General features: G+C 42.1%; 2 protein-coding genes across 2 annotated transcripts; one reads left to right on the plus strand and one right to left on the minus strand.

Moving 5' to 3' along the window:
• Positions 1 to 1,139: 1,139 nt before the first annotated feature.
• Positions 1,140 to 8,483, minus strand: tmem47 (transmembrane protein 47). The gene is made up of 3 exons (XM_050055514.1): positions 8,009 to 8,483; positions 3,068 to 3,208; positions 1,140 to 2,809 (listed from the first exon to the last, which is right to left on the minus strand). Exons 1-3 carry the CDS (start codon positions 8,232 to 8,234, stop codon positions 2,631 to 2,633), a joined length of 546 nt encoding a protein of 181 aa, XP_049911471.1. The 5' UTR covers positions 8,235 to 8,483; the 3' UTR covers positions 1,140 to 2,630.
• A 6,716-nt stretch (positions 8,484 to 15,199) lies between these two features.
• Positions 15,200 to 20,932, plus strand: prrg1 (proline rich Gla (G-carboxyglutamic acid) 1). The gene is made up of 4 exons (XM_050055394.1): positions 15,200 to 15,306; positions 16,237 to 16,277; positions 17,221 to 17,381; positions 18,343 to 20,932. Exons 2-4 carry the CDS (start codon positions 16,268 to 16,270, stop codon positions 18,805 to 18,807), a joined length of 636 nt encoding a protein of 211 aa, XP_049911351.1. The 5' UTR covers positions 15,200 to 15,306; positions 16,237 to 16,267; the 3' UTR covers positions 18,808 to 20,932.
• The last annotated feature ends 936 nt before the right edge of the window (positions 20,933 to 21,868 follow it).

The raw sequence follows: 21,868 nt of genomic DNA on the forward strand, positions 1-21,868 counted from the left end.
GTGGTTTATTCCGTTTGTCATTCCGAATGAAAGAATTTTGTGTGCATGTATACACTCATTCCTCTTTAAGTTCATTCCGGTCTTTCTGCGCATGCTCGTTTCCTTGCCCTTCTGGTGCGATGACGTAATAGCGCGCATAGCAACGGGCTGCATAGCAACGGGCTGAGCTAGAGTAGTCGGACTCGTTGCACTCACCGGTTTCCATTCACCACAGCACGGTCTTCTGCCTCCCTTCTCCTCCTCAACAGATGAAGCATTAGCAGAACAAGGTTGTTGTCGTACTGCTGTTTCAAGAATATAAGCAAAACACGCCCGAAAAAGGCACTAAGAACGGCGGCGTCAAGCATCTTGTTATCCGGAGCGAGGACTACAGTGTTTTCTTCCGGTAAATGTAAAACACGTAACATCCGCCCCCGCCCCCTATCCAATCAGAAACCTTCCCTGCCCCAAACCTTGCGCAGACCTAAATAAAGGCGATTGAACTGATCTCCCATGTAAACCCTCATTCGGAATGAATATTTCCCATGTAAACTACGTGGAAAAACTTTAATTCCGAATGATTTCATTCAGATTTATTTCATTCCGAATGAGAAGCCATCATGTAACCGTAGTGACTGTGTGACGATACAATATTGCTGCACAGAAATATAGCAATACTATTAATTTATTAATTAAAAAAAAATTGTAATTTCTTTAAATTTGGCACAAACGTCCACTTCAAATCAAGATTGAACTAATAAAAATAACTCAAGAATTCACAGGCTAATTATGACAAAATTTCACACAACTGTCTAATAGGATGAAATTATGACGTGATGGCAGTTTATACTCATAAGGTCAAAGGTCAACTTCACTCTGACATCATACAACATTTGGTCAGATACTGAATTGGTGACACTTATCTTGGGTGTCCAACCTTGAAATTCTACTGATTGTATAGATCGTCCGTACTGCCAGGTTGAAGATGTGTGTGAAGCATTAACGTTTCTTGCAGCAGCATCCATTATTTGAAGCATCGTCAGCCGTCACAGCTACACGAGTCCGGGCAGACATGGATCTTAACTGCGACTTCACTGGTTTGCAGAGGTAGTAATTCTAGTTAATAGCTCTCCTTTCTCCCCACATCATCCAAACACACCTTGTTTTTCTCCAGTACATGTTTATTGTGTAAGTAATCAAACCCCTGGGAATCAGAAACACAGCAGCAAATGGTAGTGGCATGCACACACTCTCACTTTCACTAATGTTGCCAGAAGAAGTTGGAGAAGTTTCTGACCCTGTCGAACGAAGTTTGAGAAGACATATTACCACCGCAGGTCCTCCGCCGCCACAGGTCTCACCTCTCGCTCAGGTATGAAACTTCCCATTTTCTACTTGATTCTCACAGTCCTCGTAACACTACTCATGCACGGCACATAGCACTCTGGCATCTCCTAAAGTACTTTATCATGGACCTTTAATTTAGATGCAAAAACTACATATACTGACTTTTTCTGATAACTACAATAATTTTCTGCTACAGCCTCTCCCTATCTGAAATTTGTTGTCTTCTTACTGGTGTTTACTCTACCAAGCATTCCCATTTCCTACAGGGTGAGAAGATAAGGAGGCATCACATGGGGAGCTGTGTGAGCACATGCTGGGTGGTATGATCATGCAGACGTGCGTGCAAACTCGGCAGACATGGTCATTTGCCATCTTCCTTCCCACTGGTCTTCCTGTTGTGAATATTACTTTAATATGCTTAATGTGCATACTTACATATAATACAACCATTTTTAAAAAAGAAGGTATAACTTGGGTTATGCTGCAGGTTTACATGTGATAGACTGCTGTTTATTAACCTCTCACCAGTATGCTATCATTTGGAAGGGGGCTGTGGAATGTGTTCACTGTCTTAGGTAGCTTCTTTTGTTATCAGTATCTCTGATGCTTTAAATAGGACAAAAGAAAATACAGCGACTCTTTCGGAGCGTCATGACACCCTTTAACCCAATCTATTACACTCTGCTGGAGGAAGAAGGCTTTGCCAAATTCCAGTTTCTAGTGTAACTCTGGGGAAATGTAGCATTTCCTTAGGTGTGCCCTGTCTTCCTCACTTTGTCATGCTATAACTTCAATAGGACATTTCTCTCCCTGGATGTGTGACTTCCCTTATTGGCTTGAGTTTACATCATTCTCTGCTCTGATTGGTTAATTAGTCCATCGATTCGTCCCAGTATGGGGTCAGCGAATCCATCTGTTCCCTCCAGATTTTCTGCCCAAATTTAAAGACCTACTGGAGTTCCACTTAAAGGGGACGCGGTGTTATCTGAGCGCTGACATTCTCTCCCAAATTAAACTGGCTGGGTTGGATTTCTTTTTCGCAGCCGTGTCTGCTGCCAAACCTTCTGAGAGAGACAGCACGGGGCTTCGGTCCAATGAGTGAGGATAGTCTCTGAGACAACAAGTTCACAGTATCAAATGGAGGAGCTCGTTTCCAGTCTTGAAACTAACAATAAGCATTTGTATTTCCTGTTTTTTATTTTTAGTCTGTAGTTGTGCACTGTGTAACAGACAGAAAGTTCCTATTTCTGAGAGGAAAGTGGGTGAAACAGAGAGTCTCAATTCCTCCTCTTGTCTCACACGTTTTAGTAGTAGTCTTCATAGTTCTTGGGGTTGAGGCAATAGAGGATGGCTCCTCCAAAAGAGAAGATGGTCGACCCCCAGGCCAGGCCGTAGCCCCAGTTAAACTCGTGGTACACCCTCAGACTTACTGTCTCTATGAACTTGATGGGGAACAGGATCAAGCTGCACACCTGGAGCACCACTGCAGAGGGAAACAGGAAAGAGAGACGGTACTAATGTCAAAACAAGTATGGTAAATACACACAAAGTGGAAGAAGACACTCTGATAGCTACCAAAATCCTACATTCAACCTTTTTGTTTTGCCTCCCTTTCATCTTTCCCCTGACAGCTATCATGGATGTAGATTGCTGTGGAAGCTGGACAGTCATTGTGTTGTATTTTTGGACTGTCCTTGAGCTCCTCCTTCTTGTTTGTTTGCGACAGACTCTCTCCACGTACCTGCAGAGAACAGCATGACAGCCACAGGCTTGTAGCAGCGACTCCTGGAGCCCGAGCACAGGGAGATCAGCGCTACGAGGAAGGAGAGCAGGGTGAGGGCCGCCCCCCCCACCAGCAAGGCCAGTGTGGCAATCTGCCAGTCTGAGACACACACACACACGCACACACACACACACACACACACACACACATGGGGACAGAGAGGAGGGAGGAGAGGCATGAAATCACACTGAGATAGAGAGTGACATAGGTAGCTAAAACGAGGTTACTCTGGAGAGCCGTGTATGTGCCGTTGACAGCAGAGGGAAAGTGTTTAGATAGACGAGGAGGGACAAAGGACAAAATAGGTCCCAGGCTGTTTTGGTGAGCCGCAGCAACACTGCCATGGTCAATCTTTCACAAGAGAAAAAAATGATTCCACCCACTAACGTTTGTGGTGAATTACCACAGCGTAAACACACAAACTATTTGTGGTTTGGAGGCTGAGACTAACTCGTTGTTCTTATTCTGAGAAGCTGACGATGGCTTATCGTGTTTTGATGTGAGCCACTGGGGATTCGAGGCCAGTGGCGGAAGAAGAAGAAGAAGAAGAAGAAGAATGTGAACCATGCGGTGAATAACTGTCGAACCGAGCACAGCAGTTTCTGGCTGACAAGAAACAAACAGACACACACACACACACACGCCTGGCTACGCTCGGATATCAGCGGGTTCAGTAATGGATCCCGATGCAGCAGAAAGCTTCTGTGAGAGGTGACTCAGATAATGAGTATCCCTCCCTCTTGGCTGATGCCAGCTCAGCAGCTTTCTCAGCATTTCATTCAGATTTACTCTAAAAACAGTCAACTGGAAATAACTGCCGTCTCAATCTCGCTTTCCCATCCTTGTTGGAGTGCCGAAGTGAGTGCACAAAAAGGGAACAAAATGTGTTTGTCAAAAATAGAGTGAAAAAAGGAGCGATTTTTTGTTTGCTTTGTGTAAATAAAAACAACCCACTTCATCAGAAGAGCGCGTTTGAGATTTAATTAGCCATGGGACCTTAACTGAGGATTGTTGAGAGACACACTTTGTGTTATTGTTCAGAGATTAAGGGTCTGCTCCTTAGTTTTTCTGTGTACTTGCGGAAACAGGAGGTCTGTATGTAAACAGGCGGAGGATATTATGATGAGGCATTTGATTACACAGGAGGAAATCATTTAAAGTGCAGTGGGTGGGGAAAAAATAACATCAAAGCACAAAGGAGATTGGCCTCTGCATAAGTCATTCACTATTACAGCGGGTGAAAAAAATCATACTGAAGACTTAAATTTAGAGTGTGTCATTTTTTCGTAAGTATACATAATATTGTCTATTATGGGGCCCAGGAAGTAAAAAATGATGAAGCGTTGCCAAGAATATTTCCTCTCTATTGAGGCAGAAAATCATTAAAACATTCACCAGTGGAGAGAAAGTGACGGAACATAAGCGGCTTAAAATACAGTTCCCACTCTTGTTGGAGGGAAACTTTATTCCAGGGGCCAAGCAGCTCAAATATAAACAAACATCAACTACTTCTGACCAAATATGGTTCAGGATTTAGGGTTTAAAAATGGGCCCTGTCACCACAGGATGTTGGAATGAGCCCACAAAAAGCAGAGCACCCGCTCCCTCCTGACTCCGGCTTGCACAACACGAGGCCCCCTTGAAGACTGACCCCGTCACATTCTCTGCCACTGGTTTCCTCCCAGAAAAAGAGCCGCAGTGACTTGACCTGTTGTTGTCAAAGCCTATCATTGGTGAGCTATCTTCTCTTGGTCAGTGTGGTGCCTTCAGCCCAGCCGGCCTGCAAAGCCTTATCAGTGCACTCGCGAAAAACAGGAGGATGCAGAAAGTCATCGCATCTCAAATTTGGAACAGACCCTGTTCGCTGTGCGAGAAACACAGCCAGAGTCGGAGTGCTTAAAGGCTGTGACGAGCAGGAAGCGCCAAACTATTAATCTGAGCCCCGCATGATGACAGATGGAAAAGGAGATACAGTACACAAGATCCAATCTGAGCATTAATTATGGTCCCATGTGTGCATGTCAGGCACTGCTCAAGTGTTAATCGAAAAACTCCCTCAGGGCTCCGATTCTGTTTCTTTGTCTGAGACAATGGTGGAAGATCTGTGTCACAGAAGAGCCTCCAGTGTCTCTCTTGCTGTCACACACACTCAGTCTCACTCTGTTGTGAGGCAGCAGGATGGAGAAGTTTAAGAAACACGAGGATGTTCAGCCAGATGTGCCTGGTTCAAGACCTGAGTGTCTTTGCTCAAGAACCTTTTTTGTGTCTTGTGACCTCCCTCAAAGAACAGAAAGTCACCCAAAAATGGGATCAATAACGTATTACATTATTAATATGCTTTGGCATCACTGCGTCTAACTGAGCTGGGCTCGCTCACACACTGGCTCCACATTCGTCCCCTCATCTCACACTGACCTGGTATCCACACACACACTGCTCTTGCATGACCGTTCCACATTCCTACTCCTGTAAACTCTGTATCTTTTATACTTGACCTCTGACCCTCTGCCTAAGTGTGTGTGTGTGTGTGTGTCAGAGAGAGAAACTAACAGAGAGCAGGAGTTACTATTTGTGTCAATATATTTGAAACACTTCATGAGCATGTAACAAGGCCATATCTCATGTCTGCTCTCTAATTCACACTGCATATTATTTTCCCGGACACACACACACATGCAGGCCTCGCAGAAAGAGCTCAAAACATCTGAGCGGCCAGCTGGTGTTTCAAAACTAACAGGATTTGTTTAATGCCCAGAGCATGACACTGAGGAAATATTGGGGGGCTGACGAAGGAGAGGAGGGTGAGGAGGGGTAGAAACTGATTACTGGGATTCGAATCAATAAGCCTAGCCAAGCACACGCCTGAGGAAATGGGCAGTTTGCTGTGTGCATTTACTGTGGTATGCTGCTGCTGCTGCTGAGAGCTGACAGGGAGACTGCATGTCTTTATATGGCACCAAAGTGCACTTTGTCTGCGCTGACAGAGGAGGATCGGGGCCAGCATGACCCACAGTTACTCATCTCTCAGACAGAAAGAAAACATTTTGTCAGACTAACAAAAACACAATTCACCACTCAGCACACAGGAGGAGGTCAGACGCAGCAAAAAAAAAAAAAATATATATAGGAGCACACTCACAGAGAATAAAACAAAGAGGCTGGTGTTGGAAACATAGTGTGATACAACCTTATTTCACATTTGCAGAAAAGAGTTTAGACAACTTTTATATGAAAAATAACTGATATATAACAAAATATTAAGTGGTAATCAGTACATTAAAGTGCAGACACAGGAGAACACCTGCAAAATACAATACAACCCCATTAAAAACAATGCAGTAAACACATTTTTGAGGCACAGGTTTAGATTTTGGAGGCGATACAGGGGTCACGTCGCCCTCAATATTCGGAATATGTGCATTTGTCACCCACAGAAAACATAAAGGTAGGGGATTACTTTTATTGTGACAAAATTAATGACATGTAGCAAATAAATTGGTGCAAAAAAAGGCACAAATTGGTGCAAAAAAAGTGTTTGATGCTCAAATTTTTCTGGTAGAGGAACTTTCATATGTTGTACGTAATGTTTGTACTAGAGTTTAATATACTGTAAGGTGTTCATATTATGTTGTCCACTTTATAATCCAGTGTAATCTATTACAGCAGTACCACAGACTGTGGCCCAAAGAAGTTGCCAGTTTTTAAACAGTTTAGAAAAATAACATTAAAAATTGCACACTGATGCTCAACATTTTCTGACAGAGGACCCCCAAACACCACTTTCATATGTGCACCCCTCAATTTTTAAATGAAAGCGATGCCCTATAGTTTGTGGTGTTTGCCCTAGACTTGAATATACTGTAAGGTGTTCATGTTATTTTGTCCAATTTATAATCTAATACAGCAATACCACAGACTGTGGCCCAAAGAAGTTGCCAGTTACAAACTGTAGGGCTGCTGTATTGGATTAAATTAGATTTTTTCAACAAGGCAATTTTTTTTTTTAATTAAATCATTTTAGATTTTTTTGATGATGTTCATGACCTCTCCGCAACCACCCTTCTGTCCCTGAATGTCCGGCTGTGATGGAAATATAAAATGCTTCCAGATAAGAAAAAACAAACTTCATGGGGACCTCATAAAGAAGTTTCCCTAAAAGAGGAAAATCAGCATTTCTGGAGTGCTTCACTTGTTTCCCTGGTTACTAATCTCCAGGCATCTGGATCTCTGGGGAGTTCTCTGCTCCGAGTTGCCCTCGCTCCTTGGCTGGTGGAGAAACCCACACAAAGGCTCATTTTGTGAGCAACAAAAGGCCAAATGAAACCCCAGCTGGACCGCTCCTGGCGAGGCGAAATTCCCACATCATTCAGTGGCGCACTGGGCAAATGTTTGAGAAGAAAAGTTAACTCGCCTAGATAGAAAAACCAAACACGTCTTAATTCATCAGACTTTGACATTCGGATAAACTTTTTCTTGCACTTTTTTCCTTTTAATTTCCCACGTGGAGAGCAGAAATGTGCAGCCCATTGTTCAATATCTTATTTCCTGTAGAAAAGTTGTGCAGTTTAAATTAAGCAGGCGATAGCTAATTATAAAGTAATTAACATTAAGCACTCTCTTGGGTGGTGTTTTATAATTCTCACCCACAGAACAGATTGGTTGAGCAGTGCACTGTCTGCAGGGACCCTTTGTTATCCCCGTGCGCTCTGCATCTGACTTTCATTTGAATATCAATGTGGGTGTCTGTCTGCACCCCGAAACCTTCCATTTTAAGGGGGAACATCCCTAAAACTACACCAGCCCTCTGGTTTAAAACATCCCAAACAACATGGTGGCGCATCACCCCATCAGCCACAATAAGTCAGTGTGTGTGAGCGCATGAGCGTGCGTCTGTCTCACCGGTGGTCAGCGTGCTGTTGCAGGACCACTCCGCGGAGCTGACGGGCTTCCAGCAGGACACCCACATGGACAGGTAGTACTGATCATCCGCCGTGACCCACGCCGGGCTCAACACGGCCCCGACATCCAGGCACAGGGCGAGAAACACGCATACCAGTCCCACCAACTTCAGGGGCGTCAGCGCCGACACCCGGACCTCCTCTGTGCCGCTCACGGATGAAGCCATGTCTAAAGTATCTTACTCATTTAAAAAACAAGAAAAAGAAGAAGATCGTGTGTTTTGGGGAGTTTGTGTTGCTCCTCAGATCCACAGAATGAGTCAGGTAAAGTTGTGCTTGTCCCCCCTGCCCGTGCCCGTGCTGTGGGAAGCAGGATGGGGAGCCGCCGCTCACTCCGCGTCCCGAGTCCAGAGGACGCTGCTGCCGCTGCTGTAGAGCCAGAGCTCTGCTGACGGGACCGAGCTGCAGCCCTCTGAAATAACACGGGGCTGCACCTGCTGGGTCCTAGTGCCTAGATCTACCCCCACCCTTTACACAGCATCCCTCTATGTCTGTTAGCCCTCTATGCACTGGAGAGGGAGTAAAATATAACAGTAGCTATAGGCATTTAAATCTGTGCAGGTGGTGTCTCTGAATGATACAGCTTTACAGCAAATCACATTTACACACCAGGGGTGCTATGGAAGTGAACAGCGGAAATATTTTAAAGTCAACTTTTTTGTAGGATTCCACAACTAGACCAGAATATAATTATAATAATAATTTTGAAAAAACTGGAGAAATACATAGCTTTCTGAGTAAATATTTTAATCTTGAGGGCCCTTTTTTCTCCTTTTAATAGAATTTTAGTTTATATCATTTCATTGTTCGGGGAAATTTGTCAGAGCATTAAATTCTCTTACAACAATGCCCTGAATTCACATTCATATGGGCTAAAAAGATGTGGGCATATGGGCAGGGGGACGACACGTCAAAGTGGGCCCCTCATCCACACCCATCTTTGGGTGGGGGAAGGGTGTTACTTTACATATCACTAAGCAAAATGTTATACTTCCTGTGAATATAATCCTGTCAATCATATTTCGACATGTATGTTGTATCTACTGTTAAGACTGTGTTTTCTTATTTTGAAAAGCAGAGGTACGTCACGTGGGTTCTGGGTTGAAAAAATGCCCTCCAATGACATGGATTGAGGAAATTAATGCAAAAATATTCAATTGTTGTAGGGTGCTTGATCCAATTTAAGGGTCAACCATGGACCTTTTCATGAAACACCAAGAAGTGAGATAGATAGATAGATAGATAGATAGATAGATAGATAGATAGATAGATAGATATTCTGACTGGTTCTTAAGACCCTAAATCAACACTCAGACAGGAGCAGCTCAAACTCTGAGTGTAATGGATGTTTGTCCTTCCTGCGTACAGCACTGTCAGATATATTGCAGAGTTGTTTCTGTGACTTGCCAATCACCTTCCCTGCAATGCTGACAATCTTAGAGAGCTTGTTTTTGCTCTTTGCACTCATATTGCCGCAACATGCTGCAGTGTTACATGATAAAATACTTTCGACCATTCTGCTGTATGGTATTTCAAGTATGTGTGGGTTGGCTGACACTGAAGCTCCTCGGCTTCCTCATTAAAAACAGGTGCTGATTGGCTCACTTAAAAGCACTCCCTTAGTTAGGGTCTGTTAAATAATTGTGTCCAAGTACTGACTTGACTTTTTCTACAGGGTGATTATTGGGTATGACGGGGAGGATATGACTGGTCCAGTCTGCTTCTTTTGCTGTTAGCTGTTCGCTCCGTACATCACAAGCTGACTCACATGTGTATCAAAGGTTGTGTTTTTTCCTCTTGAATATTACCAGCCTGCAGTCACATTGTTCAGGATGAAATTCAAATCTCTCCCTAACCACAGTCTCATGCAGCCTGTTCAAAACCTGCATGACATGTTTTTATTAAAACTTATTTTTGACTTCAAGGTTAAATATCACTGTGAGTGTCTGTCAGTGGATACTGCGGCGTCTTAACAACTTCAACTGCAACTCTATTTCGCCCCTGGAGGGTTGTGCAGCAAGTAAAAACATAAAAAGGCACAAGTGAACACATAAGGATATAAATGCTCAACAATCAGGGGGACATAAGGAGAACCAACAGTGAAGTGCTAATGTAATGCTAATTTACTGTCTTTATGTTGTGCTGTTTTAGTGTTTTTTTCTGCTTTTTTCTGGGGGAGAAATGTAAAAATGTTTGTGGAATGAAATGCAGCCACCTCGAGACAAAACTGATTTTACACACACCTAATGGTGCAACCTAGAAACGTCAACAGTGATGCAACCTGGGGTCATCAGGTGTTTCAACATCATACACCCTTGCCCAGGCGACCCAGCCAGGGTTGATCAGACCCCAGGCTGTGTCTAGGCAGCTAGTGTGGTCCATGGTTCACCCCTTTTGATCCACAGACATCCTGATGCCCTCTCAGCAGCATCAGTGATGTTCCTGATGGCTCTCCTGCTGTGCACTCCTCTGATGCCCAGCAACTTGAGGGCCCTGCAGACCTGCAGACCCTGCAACTAGCCGGCAAATCCTCTATGGGGTAGCATCAGGTCTTCCATCCATTGCTTCGGCATTAGAGCTCCTCATACTAGGCCTTCTTCCTCTCAAACGCCTCTCCCATCCGGTCTTCACAGGGCACAGTCAATTCCAGCAGGACCACCTGCCCCGATGATTCTGACACGAGAACCATGTCAGGGCTGAGCGTGGTCACAGCTATGGTGTCAAGAAATTTGAGCTGTCTCTCCAGGTTGACCTTCAGCTGCCAGTCTGTTGCCAGAAGTTGCGCTGACGGGTTTGTGCGCTGTTGTGGCTTCTCAAAACATTCAGAACAAAACATTTGTTTTATTTTTTCCTCATTTAACCAAACTTTTCTGTTAGTGGGCTCACCTTTAACTGCATCCCTGCTTTACTCTTGTGACACCCTTCTTCTCTCTGTCTCTTCGGGTTACACTTTGTTTAACACCCTGTGTGTCTCACACACACACACACACACACACACACACACACACATACACACACACACACACACCGAGCAGAGGGAAGCTTACACAGCTCATTTTTTTTCCTAATTGAACTTAGCTAATCCTTTGTCCTTAGGGAAGAATCTGGGAATTAATTCATATTGATTAACACACTTACACACTCACACACATGCACAATGATATCTATGCACACACACACACACACACACACACACACACAAACAAGGAGTTTTTGCAGCAAATTAACTTCATAGTTGTACTTGAACAGAAATGCAACGTCAGCATCTGCGTAAAACTTAAATTAATTGAGGCGACTGTCAGTTGCAGTAAAAGGTTACTGAGTGGTTGCTGAAACACTGGATTAAATAAAAAAGTGTTCATCTAATGAATATTAAGTTTTATTGTGTTAGTGAATTTAATTTCACGAACCAAATAGAATTGTATTACTTCCGTTATACAGGCAGGTTGACAAGAAGTTTTATTTTACTCTGTGTGCGTGCGTGTGTGTGTGTCTTTGAGTTACCGGAGTGTAGGTCAACTGTTCCTGGCGGCAAAGTCTTTCAACATCATTACTGATGATTACAGATTGTAATCAGGAGGGACTCGCTGAGTAAAAACACACACACACACACACACACACAAACACATAGTCCTCTCATCAGCGTTAATACAGTATAACATTACTGCTGTGAAGTTGCTGTGCATATTTGATCGCGTGTGTGAGGTACAAAATGTCACTGCTCAAATTGAAATTTTTAAATCGACTGACACAGAACATTAAGCAGAAGTTAAACCGCATGGAAACAAATTGATAACTGTTGTCTCTCCCTCTGCCATCAATAACTGGCAGGCAGTGCATCACAGCTGATTGGCTGATGTGAGCAAAATACAAAATTAGAGCAGGTGAGCAGAAATGTGGCGCACATACAACAAATACATTTATCTTTTAGTATTAATAATTGCAGTTTAATGGGGTGGAATTTATTTTTTAGTCTTTTAGGGCCATGAAAATGTCAATGGTTACATAAACTTATAGTCATCCCAACTGACCAGGATCAGAAACTGAACTTGTCATCATCAATTCCACCATAACTGATGACCATTACTGCACCAAATGCATAATACTCAGAGGTGGAATGTCTTTTTCGATAAATGTAATGCCATTTTAACAACAGAGTAGTAATGCTAGCTAAGCTTTAGCTCACCAACAATGTTAATATCAGCCACGACTTACCATTCTTTGTGCAACTTTGAATGTTGAACAAAGTTGGAACTTGTTTCATCTCCGTCTGTAATTTTCAACCTGCACTATCTGCACAATCTTTTTTTTTTTCTTTTTTTTTTTACCAACACATTTTTTTATATGTGAATAGAATTATCTTTGATGTCATTTTTTCCACCTGGTGCTCAGAAATTCAAAGTGAGTTCTTCATGGTTCTCTCCTGCAACTTGATTGGATGCTGTCATAATAATTAAAACAAAGTAGATCTGGATTTGCTTGGAATGAACCGAAGAATCGAAGAGAAATTCATGGATTTGTGGCACATTTTTTAAATAACACTTTTTAATCTTTGGGATTGTATTGAGTTTTTTTCAGTCAAAAGGCTCAAGTCCAGGTGAAATCATTTGACAATAGTGTTAAAGTCCTTGTTGCGTTGCAAGCCTTTATTGATTTTGTCAAGGCGAGTCTAAAGTCATCAAGTTTGTGACTCGAGGCCAAGTCATGTGACTCGAATCCACACCTCTGCTAATACTTATATTCACAAAGCACTTTTCAGAGCTGTTCTTTTCAATTCACAGTAAAGTCAAAATTGAGTTTCCTTTACAAATTAATCTAATCTACAATATGTATCTTTTGGACTAAATTTTGTGTTCATATCACTGAGGACATCAACTTGCTTTTACAATTCAGTGCATTTTCAAAACTACAATAGAACATAATGACAACAAAAGAAGATTCAGTTACTTACTTTCACGGAAAAACATCAACATGACTGAATTTGATTTAATCAAGTCAGACACAAACAATAGAAATAAAATTTGTTGGAAATATGCACATCAGTCAGATCCAGGAAAAGAAAAAGGGACATCTGATCATATTAAAAGTTTTTCTTTTCTTTTTTTTTTTTTTTTACATCATCATGTATTTTCTTTTCCAGTTTATGAGATATGTTGATATATCTAAAGGTGTACTATACGGCAGTGGTTCCCAACTGGTCCAACTACGGAGTCCAGATTTCTCTTTAGTTCAAGGTCCACACAGTTTATATGCACTCAGCCTCATATTTGCATTTAACCATGTTGTTGAGCTAGTTTGCTGTCTCTGTTAAGCAGCTGTCTGTTAGTCACTCACTCTACAGCAGGAAACAGCACTTCAAAATAAAAGCTCTGTGCTAGAAATTCACTGTACTAGATGTGTTACAACTTGACATGTTTGTGAATCACTTGCAGTGCAATTGGAGTGGACCTCCGACTCACTTTTAGGCCGCGACCCACAAGTTGGGAACCACTCCTATACAGGATTGTTGATTAGTATTTGTAAACACGCTCGCCAGTGAAGGTGAAAGTAAAAGCCGACCCTTTATTCACTCTCACTTGATGTGTGACCTCACTAATGTTTGTGTTTTTTTGGCACTGTTTCTCTTGGATACCTGCTGCTTACAGCCTGGCACCTGGTCAGAGTCTCTGCTAAGTGGCAAAAATGAGGCCAACACAGAAGTGCCAAAACCTGCAGTTCTTTGAATGGCCACTTGAGGCTGACGACAGAAGCCAGTCAATCCCTAAAGACCCCAATGTTAAAATGCCCAGCTTTCCAGCAAACATGTTTACTGCCTGGTACAAAAATGGTTTTCGTTTCTGAAGCTAATTTTCTCCTTCATGACAGCTGTAAGGGGGTGAATTTTTTTTATAACTCATCCTTTTACATTTTATTAAGGACTAAAGTAACGCATAAATAAAGGCAGGTCGCTTTGAGTGACACGCTGCTGTTTGTGTACTCAGCTTTTCAGTCAGACCCATCCCTCACTTATCCACAGCTCCAGCTTATCTCCCAAATATGATCACTTCTGGCTTCAGAAAACCAAGATGGAAACAGCCAAAATACTGAACTCAAAACAGGAGTCCACAAACCAGGGTGATGTCATGGTAGTTACGTCCATTATTTTTACAGTCCATGGTCTCTGCAGAAAAATACACTGGCACCCTTAGTGGGTCATAAGTGATGAGCTATTACTTCTATTTTTTCTCAGGAAAACCCTGCACAGTATATATCCTTAATATCTGGCTATGCACGCAGTTTAAATGCCAACAGTGTGGTCACTACACTTGCAAAGGTGAAACCTTTAAGATGAAGCAAGGTTAGAGTCAAGGGCATGGGGTTTTCTTTCAACATTTAGGGGGACACATATATAGTGGGGGGTCTGCCCCCTCCCATGACATTTTGAGCACCAAACACTCATTTCCTGCATTCTGGTAACTTTTGTTAACCAATTTGTACCATTTCTGTTTCATTTGTTTACAGTGGGAATGTTATGGTACCTCCTGCCAAAACCTTGCATAGTTGCTTAATTTTCTTTCTATTTTATAGCAGATTGCAAGATTACACTGGATTATAAAGTGGACAAAATAACATGAACACATTACAGTATAATCAAGTCTAGTAAAAATGCCACAAACTATCGGGCATAGGTTGCATTTAAAAATTGAGGGATGTATGGTGGTCCTCTGGCAGAAAATTTGGGGCATCAAACACTTAATTTCCTGCATAAATTTGTGCGTTTTTTGCATCAGTTTATGGAGTAAATGTCATTTATTTTGTCAAAATAAAAGTCCTCTGTTACTTTCATGTTTTTATTGGGCGGGGGGGATAAATGCATGTGTTCTAAATATTAAGGGGGACATGTCCCCTGCATCCCTGCCAAAAAAATCTACGCCTGTGGTTGGATTTAATTATTTTTCTTGCATTAACACCTTATGTTAAAGCCTATAACTACTAGGACAGTCTGAAATTCGTTATCCTCGGTTGATGTGTTTTATAATGTTGTTTTATCCCATATAAAGTTATTTTGTGAGTTGTAATAGTTGTGCTCAGTTCAGTGTGAGCTGATGTGTGGTCTGTCCCTTTAACTCAGGGGAAGGGGCAGCTCATGGGGCCGCTGGAGGCAAACACAGCTGTGCGCATGCGCACCGCGCATAGCAACACTCTGGGGCAGCAGAGGAGACGAGGGATCGTTTATGCGCATTTGTGGGACGAAAAAAGGTAAGCTGAAGTGATAAAGTTTGTCTCCACACTTACAGAAGGCTTCGCCACGACGTAAAAGCCTATAATAATCACCGGAGGTCCTTATATCGTCCTCTGTATGGGGATATCCAGCCGTTTGAATCATGTGTCGCTCGTTAAATCGCATCCGCCGCTGCTTACTGGAAGACGCACTGATCCTACAAATCATCCCCGCTTGTCAATACACGGGGCGCAAACCAGCCTCACAACCAGCTAACAAAGCTGCTAATACGGACCAGAATAGACTATAAGCAGCCGCAGTGACGCTCAGCTAACATTGTTTTAGCTCTTAGAGGTTGTGTTGTCTCCTTTGTGATCTGTATAACGGGGCGGGGGTGCTTTCTTTGTGATGTTTCCGCCGCTGGTGATCTATTTCGGGCTGCTACGAGCAGGATTCCCGTAAAACAGTCATGTGCAACACTGGTCAGCAGCCGCCATTGGTCACTGTCACTTTGGTCAAGGATGTATCATACTCTCAACACGCCCTGTAACGCTTTGCTGTTATATACTCATCCATTCCTCTTGCTGTAATATTGAATTATTCATCCCAAAGAATGCAGGGAATTTTAACAATGGGGTGGGATGGTTTTACACAAATGTGCTACTGTTGTTAATTCATGATCTCATTTTCAGGCAACTTTTTAAAAGACTTGAAATGTTACACTGGCTAAAATCAGATGTCCCTCCCTGTATAACATGGTCACAGCTCTTGAAAATGTGTGACATTGCCCCCTTTACATCTCTCATGAGTTATTTTGATGTTATTGCAGTGTAGGATTATTTAAATTGCTGTTTTAGAAAGAAGTGACAGGTGTAGTTTTTGAGAGGGCGTCTTAGTGGGTAATTATCATCTGACTTGTATCAGCAGGTTCAAAGCAGTACATTAAAGTGTGTTTGGTTTTTCTGCAGATAAATCAGCCCAAACAGACTCGCAGGAATCATGGGGAGTGGTAAGTTTATTTACACTATACTTATGTGCTTTACCCCACAGGCAGATAAGTTCACACGAACTTCAACAGAAGCTGCACTCCAATTCCTTGTTTGTTTGTTTTTCTTTCCCATTATGTTGGTTAATCATTTGAATCAACTTTAACTTCAACTTTCAACTTTATTTCGACCCCAGAGGGCATTTGGTTTTACAGCAACAGATAAAAGAACACATACATAAATGTGTGTTTGGTTTTCTACAAATAAAGATATAGATGCTGGAATCTCACTCGTCAGGTTTTTTCTGTTGTGTTTTAGCAAACAATTCCCATTCTTTCCTTGGGGAATATCCTGTTTTCCTGCATTATTTCTCTCTGCTTTTCAACTCTTGCGCGGCTCACATCCCTGGATTTATGAGTCACACGGACGCCATTACTCGTTAATTCGTCTGCACATCAGACATTCCCTGGGCATGTTGTGGCATCTTGTGCTCCGTTTGTGTTTGAGAGTTTATGTTCCTGTCCAGGATGTGTGAAACAGAGGGCCACTCTGTCTCTCTAAGTTCATTCCTCTAGTTTGTCTTATGTGGCCCGGGGATTGATGCCTAAATCAAAGGAGCTTTTGTTTTTATGCAGAAATGTGGGCACTGGGCAGCGCTCGGGTCTGCTCTACTGCCTTTGTTTCACTCCCCACCTCTCTTACTTTTTCCCTTTTTTTGGCATATTTCCCTCCTTCTGCTTCACTCCTCTCTCTTTCAATACTCTCTCTTTGCTTGAAATTTCCCCATTTCGCTTCCTCTCCCATGCTGCTCTGTTTACTGACTCACCCCTGCTTTCCTCTTTTTGTCTCTTATGTTCTTGTCTCCACTTGTGATCTTGATTTATGCATTTTTTTTCCGTACACATCTCTCAATCTTACACCCTTTCCCCTTCTCTGCCCTTGTTTTTCTCTTTGCCCGTCTCTCAGTGTTCCTGCCGGCGGACGCGGCCCACTCGGTGCTGCACCGGCTGCGCAGGGCCAACTTCTTGCTGGAGGAGATGAAACAGGGTAACATCCAGAGAGAGTGCCGCGAGGAGATCTGCACGTATGAGGAGGCCCGTGAGGCTTTCGAGAACGACGAGAAGACGGTGAGGGCATGAGAGACGCATCACATCCGACCTAAAATCTGTCCTGTCTTAAAGGCTAAATACACGCAGGGACAGAAAAGTGGAACACATTCAAACACCTGCCACACATTGCTTACGGCAACATGTGGGCACCCAGAGAAACCACAGAGGAGATAGTTGTTTTTTAGTATTAGGTTATTGGAGTCACACACCATTTGTAATGTCTTTACATGGATATTAGCTCCAGCAGAAGTCATGTGTTCAGAGAATTCACAGCCAGCCTGGGACTGGTCTGACAAAAATTTACCACACTTCATGGGGTCAATTAACAAAAATAAGCCGCAGCAACGCCATAATCAAAAACACACAATTATCCACAGGGTAGTACAAAGACTCAGTTATCTTTCTGCTGCTTAATTCTTGCAATTAATTCATATCTTGACAATCAGCTGGCTGGCTGGAACTCTCCAAACACAGGACTCCCACTTGGAGCTAAAAGCCACAGATCAATATTATAACGTCTGAGTAACTCATACCAGCTGGCCTTTGTGAAAAAAATTTGTTTAAAGTGCTATTTGTAGGGTTCATGTGTCCAGTACTGAAATCCTATGCCAAGAGTGGTAGCTTGTGGAATGCTGGTATTTTTTCAGGAAGTGATGATTATCAGCAGGAAGAACAGCCGAGTCTGTGCTGGAGTGGGAGGAGTGTTTGTAAAGCTATTGTGAGAGGCGAGAGAGCAAAGATGGACGTGCACAATCATGTGGTGGCTTTTTGTTGGGGTGTTGTTGTCCGCTGCCTTTGTGTTGCAGTAATCCAGATAGAAAGTATTCACACAGTGGGCAGTGTGTACTGTGACCCTGTGTTTTGGAAACAGTGTTGTTCCACCATTGTAGCCTGCATGAATGTAGCCGAGTCCTATCTTGGAGAAAATATTTCTGATCTTGTATTGTTACATGTTTGTCCGCCTTCTGATTGGCTGCAGAGACGGTTCTGGGAGGAATACGTGCGGGAGAGCAGTCCATCCGGAGGGCTGGAGACGGTGGTCGGAGGAGTCCATTCTCTCTACTTGATCGTGCCATTGCTGCTGGTTGTGTTCATCATCGCCGCTGTTGCCATCACTGTGTGGCGCTGCCACTCCCGCAAACGCTCGCAGCGCAGCCCCAGCATGGGACACTCGCATCACGACCACGTCCTGTCAGTGGTCTCTATGGACCATTGGGGGAGGGATTACCACCACGGTGACCAATCAGAACTCAGCGTCCACAGCAGCCCAGCTTATCCAGGCTCAGAGCTCACATCAGGGAGAGGAAGCGCTGGAGACCCGCCACCATCTTACGAGGAGGCTGTAGGCCATACAGACGTCCAAATAGAAACAGAGCCACCTCCACAGTATGAGGACATAGTCAACACCAGCTCTACTAGTGTCAATGGTGGCCATGGGAAGTAAACACATCTCTCACCACCACCCCAACAAATGCCCTAACCCACACTAAGACCATCCGATCATTTAGCAGTATCACTGTTGTGGTATCACCAGCCTTCCCCATTCAACACATACAGAAACACTATTAACTGTCTGGTCAGTGGACTAATGCAATCTTTGCCGGAGCCAGCGCTGTTGAATTTTGCACTAACCTTTCATCAATGAGGTGAAGCGATTGCAGGAAGGATATTGCAATACCAAAACCAACCAACCTCTGCTGATTGTCCTCAAGTTGCATCTGTGCTGTCACACTGTAGCAAAGCATTTAACTCAGCAGGCGTTACAACTGTTGCATGTGGCGTAAATGAAAAAGGGTTCTGACTGCCAGAATGAAGGACAGCTGTTGTAGAAGTGTAAAAAGTGTATATGGAGGTTGGACCGATGCTTTATGGAAGGTCACTGCCATTTGTTTTCAGACTTAAAGTGGCCAATCTCAGATATTTTGCACCTATTTTTGAATACCTTTAAAGCTGAGCTCTTAGTTGTAAAAAAAAAAAAAACGGTTTCCAGTTATAACAGTGCATATTGCGTACTTTGCAAAAATGTTGATTTGCAAGACTCAAAAACAGCATTTAGAGCACGCAGTAACAATTAAAGTTGCATTAAGTGATTTTTGACCACCAGGGGGCAGAAAGAGAACAACTAGCTAAAAATGAAGCATATAATTTCTTATGCCAAACCTGTAAGCAAACAGTTATCTGCAGTAGTGGATGCTTGGCTTGTCTAGGCTTGTCAGCTGTAAATACTAAATGAAATTAAATGTAAATGGCTGCTCACAGTTTTATATCGGGGGTTAAAGGGAGCCTTGAGACTAAAGCATTTCGTAAATGATCAGGTTGCAGAGCCAAAACAATTCGTCACAACTGTGCAGAGCCGCAGAGTGTGGAGTTAATTCCTGATATGAAAATGATCCCTTAATGCAGGTTTATAGTCAAGTTGCCAAACGAATGCATCAGTCCAACTTCAGCATACACTTGTGAATGTTATGGAGTTTAAAATCTAAGACCAGCGATTATAAAAGGTGTGCTGAAGTGTGTGTTTTGTGTATGTGTGTCATATGTGCTTATAGTTTGGTAATGCATGCAGCTTGGTCTGTACACTCAAGGTTGGATCTGGCTCTGCACTGTTTGTTGATGGTCAGTGCTAGATGGCCCATGTCCTGCTCTGGGCTGTTGACACTTGCCAGAGCCTGCTTTAACTGTGAAAATCTTTTCCCCTGTAGCAAATATAACCATGTTGGATATGACTAAAGAGTCCTCTGCTGTGCCACTTTCACTAAAAGCACACTGAGGATTCTTCAAATAGGTTTGCAGCTATACCATTAGTGTAAGTTGTGGAGTGACTTGCACAGGAATGTGGGACAGAGAGCAGTAGAGACAAGCTTTGTAGACACGTATCAGAGGGGGAAAGATTCTGTATTTAATGACGCCATGGGAAGAGTTCACATTTAGCATGTGTAATGTACCTGTATATAAATATGTATAGTCTGTATGTGTGAAAGTCAGTTACAGTGAGATTGTTTTTTACTGCATATGAGTGCAGTGAATGCATTGACACTAGTGTAACTATTATACAGTAGGTGGTGGATAAATGAAGGCACTTTGTGTTTAAGCTCGAAACGAGCTGTTTGATGAAAAGTAGTACAGCTTGGTTTGACGACTTCAGTGTCTCTCTCTCAGCCATTACGATGTCACTGTAATCCTCGGAAAAGAAGTGCTCATACTCTATATGCAATATTGCTGCATACACTCTAAAAACCAAATATATCTAATGTCTAATGTTCACGGATACTGATACATGTCACATTTCCTGTCTTCACCTCACAGACTTTGAGCACTGATTATTATTCTACTTTTATGTGAGCTGACCTGTGAACCTCAGCACTTGCAATGACCTTGAATTGAGTTGTGCTGGTGGGGTAGCCATTTTGGTTAGGTCACTTGTACTGTTGCAGAGCCCTTTTTTTTTTTTTACAATGCCTTATAAAAAAACAAAATGTTGTATAACATTAAATGCAAGAGAACTTGTTATAAATCCTTGATATGTGCAGAAGCTTGAATTAATTTGTAATAAAACTTTAAAAATTGTGCTCCACATGTCCTTAATATTTATAACACACTACACTATGACTTCTTAAGTTGTTTTTTTATAGCACAATATACTATGAGTTTTCATGATATACGATACTGTGACTTTTTGTAGTTTTTAATGTAAAGCTATACTATTATTTTTTTGACATGTCATACAGTAATATCTCTGATGACTTTTGATTGACATACAACACGTTTTTTTTTTTATGACATACTATGATTGATTTATGGTATACAATACTATATCTTTTTCATGACAAAATATCTTAAGATTCGTTTGACTTTTTGTGTTAAAATATACCATGACTTTTAATGAATTTTTATTACTAACCCTGTTATGACTGTTTTTAAAAACACACTATATGAAATACTATGACTTTTTATATTTTTTAATGACACTATACTGTGACTTTTTAGACATACTACACTACAACTTTTCTGATGACTTTATTTATGACATACTTTACTATGACTTGTTTGACAAACAATACTTTGACTTTTCTAATGACATTTTTTATGACATACCATACTATGACTTTTTATGATGTTATGACACACTGTACTATGACTTTTTTGACACACTATAGTATGAGGTTTTATTTTTGACATACTGTACTACACACTATACTATGACTCTTTCATGACATTGTACACTATGACTTTCCTGATGACGTTTTTGAAAACATACTATTCTATGCCTTTTCACAACAGTATACAATGACTGACATTGACATTCTATACTGACTTTTTCTGACATACTATGACCTGTTTGATACACTATACTATGACTTTTTATAATGTTTTCAAGACATACTATACTATGACTTTTTTGACATACTGCACAGTGACCTTTGTTGACAAACTATACTATGTATTTTCTGATGACATTTTTTTGACATACTTTACAATAACTTTTTTGCATAGTAAAATATGAC

Source organism: Epinephelus moara, chromosome 10 (genome assembly GCF_006386435.1).
Source record: "Epinephelus moara isolate mb chromosome 10, YSFRI_EMoa_1.0, whole genome shotgun sequence".
Classification (NCBI taxonomy): domain Eukaryota; kingdom Metazoa; phylum Chordata; class Actinopteri; order Perciformes; family Serranidae; genus Epinephelus; species Epinephelus moara.

Bases quoted from the DNA above. Each gene is read 5' to 3' on its own strand.
- tmem47 (XM_050055514.1), bottom strand. From the start codon at position 8,234: ATGGCTTCATCCGTGAGCGGCACAGAGGAGGTCCGGGTGTCGGCGCTG. The intron at 3,209-8,008 runs GTGAGACAGACG...TGTGTGTCTCAG, and splicing joins CAACAGCACGCTGACCACCG to ACTGGCAGATTGCCACACTG. The intron at 2,810-3,067 runs GTACGTGGAGAG...TTCCCTCTGCAG, and splicing joins TGTCATGCTGTTCTCTGCAG to TGGTGCTCCAGGTGTGCAGC.
- prrg1 (XM_050055394.1), top strand. The intron at 17,382-18,342 runs GTGAGGGCATGA...GATTGGCTGCAG, and splicing joins TCGAGAACGACGAGAAGACG to AGACGGTTCTGGGAGGAATA.